This window comes from Micropterus dolomieu, linkage group LG16, assembly GCF_021292245.1.
Source record: "Micropterus dolomieu isolate WLL.071019.BEF.003 ecotype Adirondacks linkage group LG16, ASM2129224v1, whole genome shotgun sequence".
Classification (NCBI taxonomy): domain Eukaryota; kingdom Metazoa; phylum Chordata; class Actinopteri; order Centrarchiformes; family Centrarchidae; genus Micropterus; species Micropterus dolomieu.
The window spans coordinates 20,569,014-20,579,952 of NC_060165.1; the positions used below are offsets into that span (position 1 = coordinate 20,569,014).

The 10,939-nt window shown below is 38.7% G+C and overlaps 1 protein-coding gene across 2 annotated transcripts; it reads left to right on the top strand.

The window, feature by feature from the left end:
• The first annotated feature begins 440 nt into the window (after positions 1 to 440).
• Positions 441 to 10,391, top strand: zgc:194209 (uncharacterized protein LOC570908 homolog). 2 transcript variants are annotated; one of them, XM_046072061.1, is made up of 10 exons: positions 441 to 565; positions 2,468 to 2,557; positions 3,200 to 3,321; positions 3,756 to 3,857; positions 4,710 to 4,862; positions 4,963 to 5,078; positions 6,365 to 6,525; positions 6,606 to 6,801; positions 8,981 to 9,213; positions 9,808 to 10,391. In XM_046072061.1, coding segments are annotated over exons 1-9 (1,155 nt in total). In that variant the 5' UTR covers positions 441 to 563; the 3' UTR covers positions 9,194 to 9,213; positions 9,808 to 10,391. The 2 variants fall into 2 exon arrangements, with proteins under 2 accessions (XP_045928017.1, XP_045928016.1); XM_046072060.1 differs by having other exon boundaries at positions 8,981 to 10,391.
• The last annotated feature ends 548 nt before the right edge of the window (positions 10,392 to 10,939 follow it).

Here is a 10,939-nt window from a genome sequence, read left to right on the forward strand (position 1 = left end):
AATAAATCATTATATATTATTATAGATTTAGCTACCCAGCAGTATAAAGTAAATTAAATTGATAAACTCATTAATTTAATTAAAGTTGGAATATATGCCTTCTGTGTGGACTGTACTTTAAGTGATATAAAGGGCCAGAAAGTCAGTAGGGGCCCAAAAAAGCAAATCTTTGACACAAAGTGTTTGTGTACCCTTTATAATGTGGATTTTAGTTTCTTACTTTACTGTAAATCAAAAGTGCAGTATATTTATGTCATAATGTAGTCCAGTTAAAATATTTAAAATATATGTGTCTTAAAATAGGAGTGCTCGAGTAAAGTAGTTTTCTTACTTGCTAAAGGATTGCACTCCTTTGAAAATAGTTTGTAAATGCATTTCTTTTTGTAAATCTCTCACCTGTGGCCTTTAAAGAAGTCTGAAAATCTAGAGGCAGAAATTGTCCGGAAACACTTTTATTTTGAAGGTCTTCGCCGGATGTATCCCCAGGTGTGTTTTACGCTCTGCGCTCTTGTCCCCCACTCATTGATTCAGCAGGTAGAAGAGACGCGGACTCCAAGTCAACAATGTAAGTTTGACTTTTCAATCTAGTCCGATTGCCTTTAGTGTTTTTTTCTTTTGTATCTCTGCGAATGCCTGAAGTTGAAGGTTGTTTCTGCGTCGCCAAACTTTATTCAGCAATCTGTCAATTCTTGCTGTAAAATCAGCGGCGTCGTGATTAAAAAAAAAAAAAAAAACAGTTAAAAGTTGAATTTACCAGAAAACAGACAGGCTTCTTTTCTTTCTTTTCTTTTTTTTAAACCAAAAATAAACGTCACCATCCGGTTCATGTGTTCCTAAATTACTGCAGATAGTTAACGTTAAATTAATCCACCAGAACAGCAGCTGTAGTCGTAATTGTAAGACATTTCACACCTGGTTCCTGGTCACCGATTTAACTACCTATGGATTGTAAAACATATTATCTGTTATATATATATATATGTTTAAAAAAATAATAAAACTTCCACATTTTTGAGTAGAGTTTGGCTTTCTGCAACGTTCCAGGTCGCATCTTTAAAATGCTCTGTGTTTTGATGATGCTTCTGTATGGGACTCTTTAACTGCAAAGCTTTGTCAGCTTTTGGCAACACAGTGGTCACCTTTAGTTCAGCTGACAAAGTATATGCTGGTTTGGGGCCACTGGGGGACAATCTGTGGATTCATTCTTATGCGCCCTCCCCCCCCAGCAGCAGTCTGCACATTGACCTCTTCAACCCTTCTGAACCACCAAACCTTTGGAAACCAATGTTTCAAAAGACATCAGATGTGTCATGCAGAATTACACAACTAGCAGTTGATTGTTGATTATTGATTATTGAAGTTGACTATAGTAGTGCCTACTTTTGCAAAGTGCATTGCAGCAAACAACACATGGGGAAATGGGAAAACAATGGAGAGAGTGTATAAAAGATGTAATCAACATCAAGATTTAACAATGCATGGCAGTACAATTTGCATCTGTTTCAGTCAATGAACATATCACTCTCTGACTAAGCAGACATAGAATATGTGCAAGTTATTGCAGAAGTTCCTCAATCAGCGCCAGAACAACATGATCAATGTCACATTTTTTCCACTGACATACAGTCTGACAGCAAATGTAATGTTTGAATCACCAGCTGCTTGTCCTCACCTTGTTCTGTATTTTAATTCAGTCACACATTTCCACAACTGTGTGTAACACTCTTGGACCTACTGGATCAGCTTTATGTAACCGACAACGTGCAGTGTTACATATTATAGATCCTGTGTGACACAGTGCTGTGAAACATCTTATACATTAACTTCACCATGTGTGACACGACACTGTTGACTTATTAACTGCAGATTGTGAACCACAGACATGAGACAACAAAAAAAACTTTAATTTTGCAGCTTTAAAGTCAAAACCAGTCTAGTGACTGCTGCTGTGCAGTTAAATTCAGTACGTGCAATTTTAATCAATATGTGCAATGTACTGATTATAGTTAATTACATTTTGTGAGCCAGATGCAGCATAATGTCATTCTACACTTGTCCTGTCAATAATCTGAATAAAAGCGACATTATTTTGAACTTAAATAACACCTCTACAGGTTTATATCAAATTTAAGGTGAAATGTGCATGATGTAAGTACCTCTAAGGGCTTAAAGACTCAGACCAAAAAGAACAACAACAATATTTTGCTGACGCTTCTCAGTGTCCAGTTTTGCAAAATAAGTGAAAGTTTAGGCTTTAAATTGAGCTATTTAAAGGACACTGAATTCATGTTAAGTCTCGTATGTGTATTGTTTAATCTTTTTTGTGTATATTTTCATTACATTAAATAATATTTGATATTACAGGTGTTTGGCCCTTAGAAAAATATGTGTTCAGCTCAAAACAATTACAAAAAACAATCAACATTACTTCAGTCTGATGTTACTGTTATTTCTGCTCTCTTGTCAGGTTGGGTAACAGATCGTTGTTGGCGGCTTTGATCGCTCTGGCTGTTGGAGTTTACCTGCTGCCTTCTCCCATAGACCCCAAACCACATGTGTGAGTACACACCATACACAAACAAACAAACACACACACACGCACACGTGTTTAACTGCTCTAGAGACATTAAGCAATACACAGAAACTACTCTAAAAACATTTTAAAAAGCAACAAAAGTCTAGAGCCATGCTAGCAGCTCTGTGAGGCTGTAATTGGGGACAGTGGTGAGTTGAGGTAAATGCTAGCATGCTCAAAGTGACAATGCTAACATAACCATTTAGTTTAGTGTTACCATGCTAACTTATGCTAATTAGCACTAAACACAAAGGACAGCTGAGGCTGAATGTTAATATTGTTGCAGGTTTTTGGTCACAAATTCTGACCTGAAGATGGCGCTAGATGAAAAGTTAACAGATCAAAGTTATTAGGTGCGTTCGAGATGACTGCGGCTGACTTTGGCGCCTGCAGCCGCCTTGCTCCCGTGAGGTTTTAAAGTCAAATGTCACATGGTGACATTTTGCAGCGCCGGCAAAAGTTGGACACAATTTCTAACCAGCATGCATCATGTTAAGTCAGTGCAGCGCCGCAAGTCAAACGCGCCTACCAGTTCTTCCTGAGTGGGGCATGAATGTGCGTGCTAAATGGTCAGGTTATCCATCCAATAGTTTATTTTAATGAAATCCAAATTTGTTTCTCCAGACTGAAGGGGCCTCCTCCGGCCCTCGAGGGGCCGCTGGCTGTCAACACCCGTCTGCAGAAGGGCCACAGGCTGTTTACTGGGAAACTACACGGACCAGAATCCTTCACTGCTGATGAGGAGGGTGAGCGTGATGGATTTTGTGTGTGAGACTTACACAAGTTATTTAAACTTTGTAGGCAAACTAGTTTATGATTCTCAGAGGTTATCTCGTTAAGGGCTTGAGGGTTTTGACCTTTGAACTTTGCCTATGATGACTGTTTTATGCAAGGTATTTTGTCCCTTGTACAATACGTCACATGTGACATGTTGATCTGCCTGATAGCTGGTTTTATGCAAATTTTTTTTTAGATTGATTTATTCTGAGATTTTGTTTTTTTCTTATTTTTATTTCTTATTATATTTTTTGATAGATGAATTTATACGGGAATGAATGGGTTCTTTTTGGAGGTTTTTCAGCCTGACAAGAGAAAAAATCACCACAAAACACCCAACTCAGCAGTTTCAAAACATATATGCGGAAACCGTGTGTTTGAAGTGCGTGCGTGTGTGTTTCAGGTAATGTGTACACGGGGACAGTGGACGGGAAGCTGTGGAGGATCGGCCCTGATGACAGCCTCACCCTCGTCACACAGATGGGACAGAATTTACCAGAATGTGGTTTGTATTTTATTTTCACACGTCTGTCTCTTCTTTTGCTTTTTCAGGTATCCTTCCTCTTTTCATCCAGCACTTTCCTTCCCTCTCAGTTACACTTCACCAGATATTGACCTCACTAGTAGGTCTTTCTTTTGCTGTTTGGACTTGCCTGGCCTATTAAAAAAATCTTGAAAGTTCTTGCAGTGTTTTGGTAATAAGTAGAGGAAGAGAAAGCTGTAGCACTCATTAGCTAAACGGAGCAAAACACAGGGTGAAAAGCGGTTGTACCTGTTCTTTAGCAACCCCTAAATACAAGTATGAACCTGAAAATAAACATAATACTTTAATTTATTCTGTTGTGTTTTGGGCAGGTTGAGATACTGACTTGCTTCACACACAGGGTTCATTATTTAAACAGCAGAAAATCACAAATGAAAACATCATGGTGAAAATTTTATTCTAAAAATACAATATCACTCTTTTCTCTTACCATTTATTTTCTTAATTATTTATATTGTATTTAGAGACTCTGGCCTGAAGGATAGATCAGAAACGTGTGTCTTTCATTTCTCCCCATATTCTTTCCATTTTCTGTTGTGAACATTTAATATGGGATTTATATGGAAATCACTTTGAACAGAAAAAAGATATTCCTCTAAGTATTTTTGCTTGAAAATTAGTATTACAGAAATAACTGATAACTTACCTTGAAGAGCCATTAGTTTGAAATGAAAGATTCACTTGTTTTGTTTATTATCACACACTTGTGTTCCGTTCTCTCCTCAGTTTTTCTCTCTGTTAAGGTCAATACAGCTGATAGGCCTCAGCATCAGATAAGCAAATAAATTAGAAACATGCATGTTGTGTGTGCAGGCAGCAGTACAGACTATGAGCCTGTGTGCGGCCGTCCTCATGGTGTTCGTCTGGATCGTCACGGTCAGCTGATAGTTGCTGACTCTTACTTTGGGCTGTATAGCATCAACCCCACAACTGGAGAAAAGACTCTGCTCCTTGCAAACTCACAGGGTATAGTCTTTGTGTTGGCATGCATGCTGAATAAAGCCCAGTTAATTATAATTTGCGGAGACATTTCTTATCTGTGAGCCGTCTTTTCTTTGTTCCTCAGGTGCTGATGGCGTTCCCTTTGCCTTCCTAAATGGCCTGGAGATTTCCTCCCAAACTGGGATCATTTATTTCACAGACTCTTCCAGTCGCTGGGGACGTAGACATGTTAGACTGGAGGTGAGACGATGGGGAAAAGATGGATCTGTTCGTTCCCAGAGCTTTAAAGAAATCTTCCAATCGGCTCTTTTAGATTTGAAGTTTAAAAGCATCTAAAAGAGATAAAAAAGAGGTGTGTGGCTGCTCTAGAAGATATAAAGTCCCCCCCCCCCCATTATTCCGTGGTAACCGCAGCCCTCCAAAAAACACACAAGGTCACACTTTATTCGTCAATCTGGTTGTTTAGCAAATTGTTGAACGGTTGATGAGGCTCGAAGAGAGACGTGTTTACATGCATTTAAAAAAATCATATTATTCCCACCACGTTTTTAGCAGAAAGGAGAAATCAGTTTTTCAAGAGAAACATGCTGCCCACGTAAACCCTAAACCCCAGAGGAATAACCATGAAGTGGTTACATGAAAAATGAAAATTGTAATTCCATTTGGAGGATTCACGTGCACATTAACGTGTCTCAAATTCTTATGTATAAGTGAAAAAGCACACAATGAATCAAAATTAATGGAAATCTGACTTTGTTTTTAAGATGTAGACCAAAGTGTTGGAAATGTATGGGACATAAACTAAATATAAATTTCTCATTCAAAAAGTCTTTCCCTCAGTGCTAGATTTATTTTAATATTTTTTATTTTTTCAATTTTTGTTTTGTGCGAACTTATGTAAACTAAAGATTAAGACACTAATAGCATTATTAAAGTGATCTAAACTCAAAACAACAAAGTTTAGTTTGATAACGATCATCAACTTTATTGGCCACATACAAATAATACACAGTACAATACATGCTGTATTTAACTTATCCAAATGAGGCAGCCATTGTGCAGCACCTGAGGGAGCACTGGTCTGTGATGGACTCAAACTGGCAACCCTCCCAACCCAAGTCCCCACGGACTAAGCTAAAGCTAAACTAAGTTTAGCCTTGTTGATAAGATAAAAGATAAGATAAACCGGACTAAGCTTAACTAAAATTATTTATAATTAAGCAATCTAAAGTGTTCAGAGCTAAGCTGAATTTATGTGACAGTAAATTGAATTTACGTAATTAAACTTTTCTTAGGAAAAGTGCTCTAAACAAAATTATAATAAGCTAAATATTATTCACTCAAAGTTGCTCAAACTCAAAAAAGCTGAAGAAAGCTAAAAAGATAAATGAAAGTAAAATCTAAACCAAACTGAGCTTAGCTAAACTTATAAACTAAACAAAGCTGAGAAGCAAAATACAAAATATAAACTAAACTATAAGCTAAATTTAACAAAAAACCTAAACCTGACCTGTTTGATGTTTCAGGTGATCGAGCTGAACAGCCTCGGCCGTCTTCTCTCGTACGATCCTGATACAGGCAGCGTGAAGGTCCTGCTGGACTCCCTCTACATGCCCAACGGCATCGTCCTGTCGCCTGACGAACGCTTCCTGCTGCTCGCAGAGACCAGCATCGGACGCTTGCTGAGGTACACACACACACACACACACACACAAGATAAACATCAGTTACCCAGAGGACAGATGTTCACTCTCTGTCCACTCTCAGATATTGGCTGAAGGGCCCGAAGGCTGGTACCAAGGAGATCCTCATGGACAACATGATCGGATACCCGGACAACATCCGCCTTAGTGACCATGGAACATTCCTGGTTGGCATAACTACGCCACGGTTCAAGAAGGCCACGCCTCCCTTCCTGGACATGATCGCCCCGTACCCGGCTGTCAAACGCTTCCTGGCAAAGGTCAGTGTGTTTAACAGCCAGTGGCAGGGTTGCACTGACATCTCAGACAGAAATATGGACACTCTTTTGTCAGTTTCTTCCACATCTGATATAATCGTTATGGTCTCTGGGGAAGTGGAGGGATTAGTGTTGAAGAAAAGAGCGGCACACACATTCTGAAATCACGTTATTAGCTGCTTAAAGTGAATCCTCAGGTACTGTTTTTTGAAACTGCGTTCGTTCAGTCAAGTGCAGAATTTGATCCTTGTCTGTTCGGGTTGTTAACTGCAACAAGAGCAGTAAAATGTATTAAATGAATATTAGATTATAGCAAATAAGTGATAAAAAAATGTACCCAATATTAATAACCAGGATCACAGTATGTACCAAAATGTTTGGGATGATCACCTTCATATGTGTGCTGGTTTTCATAATTTCTTCACCTTTGGCCTAAATATGTTCCACTCTTATGAGTTTAGTCAGTTTTAGCAGAAAGTGTTCATCTTTTTGATCGTATAGCCTGTGGCGGTTTTGGGTGGGTGGGGGGGGCAACAGGGGCCAGTGCCCCTGTAACACGGACCTTGGACCCCCGCCTATGGCCCCCCTCTGAAAGAAAAGTCTACAATAATCATAGTAATCTTCTTGATGCGAAAGGCGGAACATGTGTCTCAACTAGTCGGATCCTTTAGGAAAGCAAACGTTTATTTAGCTATAGTCACTTAGTCATCCATGTTACTGTCACCTTTTTCAAGTAAGCTGCTCCTACAAATATCTAAGCCATCTATAAGCTACTGTAAAATCAAGATCACTGTATTCAGTTTAACACATTGCTCGCCTCAACGTTACATCTACTTGACTCGAAATGTACATTAAACTGAATGCAGCATTGTAGACAATATTTTGTCCTTGTAATCCAAGTTTCCATTGCATGGATAGCCTTTGGATATTGTTGGAAATTAAACCCTCCTTAAAGGGTAAATTATTATCATAACAATTTCATAATGCATTGCATTTAAACAGCACTGTTCATACACAAAAAGCGATAACAGCAGGTGCTACCAGGCTGGACATGCAGTCTGCTCAAATATGTATCCCCCTCTATAATGCACAGATGATGGCCTACCATCAAGTATTTAATTTTGTGTATACTTCACATCATGACTAATAACGGGAGTGAATATGGAGAAGTTTCTATTTTCCTAGCAAAAGTTATAGTGGGATACAAAATACAAACTGGGATCCAGAGAATGTGTAGGACACTAGAGCTCATACTGTTCATTAAGCCTTACAAAGAAGTGTTGCATCAAAGAATGTACTGTAACTTGAGCTAAAGTTAACAGGAATGTTTTTTTGTATAATGTAATTTAATAAAACTATAACTTAGTTACTGAAAATCCAGTTACTAAAACAAATAACTAAGTTACTGAAACATAGTAAAACATTACATTATATACTAAACAAGACATTTTGAAAGCTTGAACATTGCCTTTGTCTCAGATTGAAAGTGCCCCTCTGACAAAACAACTGGCCCCAGCTTGGCCCCCTCAATAAAGGTGGTCTAGAACCGCCACTGCATATAGCATTAAAGCACAAAAAATATATATTGAATATCACTAAATAATGTATCCTGTTGGCTAAAATGTTTTCAGGTTCAAAACACTGACCGATCGAACCCACAGATCCTGATTCTCAACAACATTTTCCGGCTGCGCAGTTTAGAGGAGCAGTTTTTTCAGGAGATATAACCACATCTACTTTCCCATGATGCGTTTCCTCCCATAGAGGAGAGCTGTGTGACTCACAATTATTTTGTCTGTCAGTCAGGAGAGAATAACAGGCTTTGTTCCAGGCTGCACTGAGACTAGACAGTGTGAAATCTGATGGGGCAGGAGCCTTTAGCAACACACACACACAGATTAGTTAGACAAGAACACACAGGTTTTTAGTTGAATACTCTGCTCTGTCACACACACACTGGGAAGGAGCAGGTATGAACTCCCAGTGAACTTTGGGAAATGTCACATGAGGTCACACTGACAGAAAAACTTAATTTAAAACACAGTTGATGTGAAAATGTGGTTTTGTGAATTACACCTAAATGACTTACTCTGTGTAAAATATAAAGAACCATACCAGTGTTTATGTACCTGAATACCAGCAAACTGTAACTTTATTAAACTTAATACATTTGTGTTGCCAGGTGATTCCTCTGAGCTGGTACAACCTTCTGCTACCGCACTACGCTCTGGTCCTCGAGCTGGGGTTGGACGGCGAGATTGTGGGATCACTGCACGACCCTGAAGGCCGCCTGACGTGGGCCATCAGCGACGTCTTCCAGCACCGCGGGAGGACCTACCTGGGCAGCACCGACCTGCCGTTCCTGCCCGTCCTGGAGGGATGGGAGAGCTCATGATGAACCCCAAAAAACTAAATGTAGGCTAATTGAATGTTATTTTTTTGACAGTTTAAAGATTCTGTACGTGATCGAGCAGCTACGGGGACATTAGTGGCGCTTTTGGATTCTACGTTTTTTAAGGTTTTTAATTGACAGCGACATGTGGATGCTGCATTGATCAAACCTGGATATTCTGGTTTTAGGTCAGACCCTGTCACCCACTAATGACCTGAGAGGTGAACTGAGCTCATCTTAAAGATGTTATTAGAAAAGTGATGAAATTCTTTTTGATGGCATAAAATTGACATACTTTTCAGCTCAAAAATCATGAGCTAATAATATAATGCCGTTAAATTATAGAAATAGGTAAGTTCTCCAGCATTTTTTATTATTGCATTCCATTCAAATGATCATGCTCACGACAGACGGTGTAAAAGTATAAAAACCGATGCAGCATGCAGCTCATTCTTCTGCTTTCAAAACCTGGCTCTTACATTACCCACAATCCAACCACCGACAGTTTGGTCAGAAATTCAGGTGTGTTACGTTAGTAGTGGCTAATGTAGCCTCGGGTCATAACCCTGCAGCAGAGGTGTAGTGAGCTCTTCTTCTTCTTCTCTCCTGGCTGGAAGGAGACGCTGAGAGGTCGGATATTTTGGCCTTTTAACTGACACAATCAACAAAGTCGCAGCAAGCATGCAGCAGATATCAAACAGAAACTTCAGATGTGATAAATAGATGTTGTGTTTGGACTGGATGTCTGCCGACGAGCAGCAGAAGAAACCGAGAGTCCATCAACCTTCCCTCCAACTGGAATTAAACCAAGAGATTTAATGACATTAGCTACAGTATTTACCTACTTTCTTCCCAGCCGTCTTCGATTTTAACAGACACATCCTTAATAGTTCAGGTTTTTTGTTAGCTACAGGGAGCTTAAACTGATTTGGAGTAGTGATTTCTGAATGTTTGGACTACTTTTAACCTCCCTACAGGCCTAGGTTGCCTAAATACACTTTTTCTGTGAGGATTTTAAATGAATGTTGGAAATTTTAATGTTAAACTGTCTTAAAAATCTATACTATATTAATTTCATTCTGGAATGTCAAATTTTTAAATAAATATTTTATATTAATTTTACAATTCAGTGAGACTCTGAAATAACCAATGTGTTTCAAATAGAGCTGAAACAATAAATAAGTTGTTTTGAAATGCTAAATCTGGTCCAAGCTTGTTAACTTTGAGAATTTTCAGCTTTTTATATAATTAACGTAAAAAACTTTTGTTCGGACAGAACAAGCTTTTTGAAGACATCCTGGAAAATTGACATTTAATAGAGTAAACTATTTCTTGAGTTAATCTAGACCAGTGGTTCCCAAACATTGTATGTCCATCATGTCCCCACCTGATTAATCATATTCATGCAACTTTAGGTCCACTCAGCATCTACGCCACCTATTTTGAGGACCACTGATCTAGACAGTGATTGTTGCAGCTCTAGGTTTACACTTTGTGTCAAACCTTAACTTAACGTTGAACTAGGTTTAAAGAGGAGATGCTTTGCTGATTCATAATGCAGACAACAAAAGTACGTATGGCAACAGGTAAGTACCAAATTACTTAATATTGAACCCAAACAGACCTTTTCTCCAACAGGTAACAGTAGCAGATGAGATGTAAAGGTGAGGAAAACAAATTAAAGCCTTTATTTATATGGCAATTTCTAAAAAACTAATTAAATAAACAAGCTAAATTGTTTTGTTGGCT

Coding starts and splice junctions, on each gene's coding strand:
- zgc:194209 (XM_046072060.1), top strand. Junction 4,863..4,962: donor GCTCCTTGCAAACTCACAGG/GTATAGTCTTTG, acceptor TTTGTTCCTCAG/GTGCTGATGGCGTTCCCTTT. Junction 6,526..6,605: donor AGCATCGGACGCTTGCTGAG/GTACACACACAC, acceptor GTCCACTCTCAG/ATATTGGCTGAAGGGCCCGA.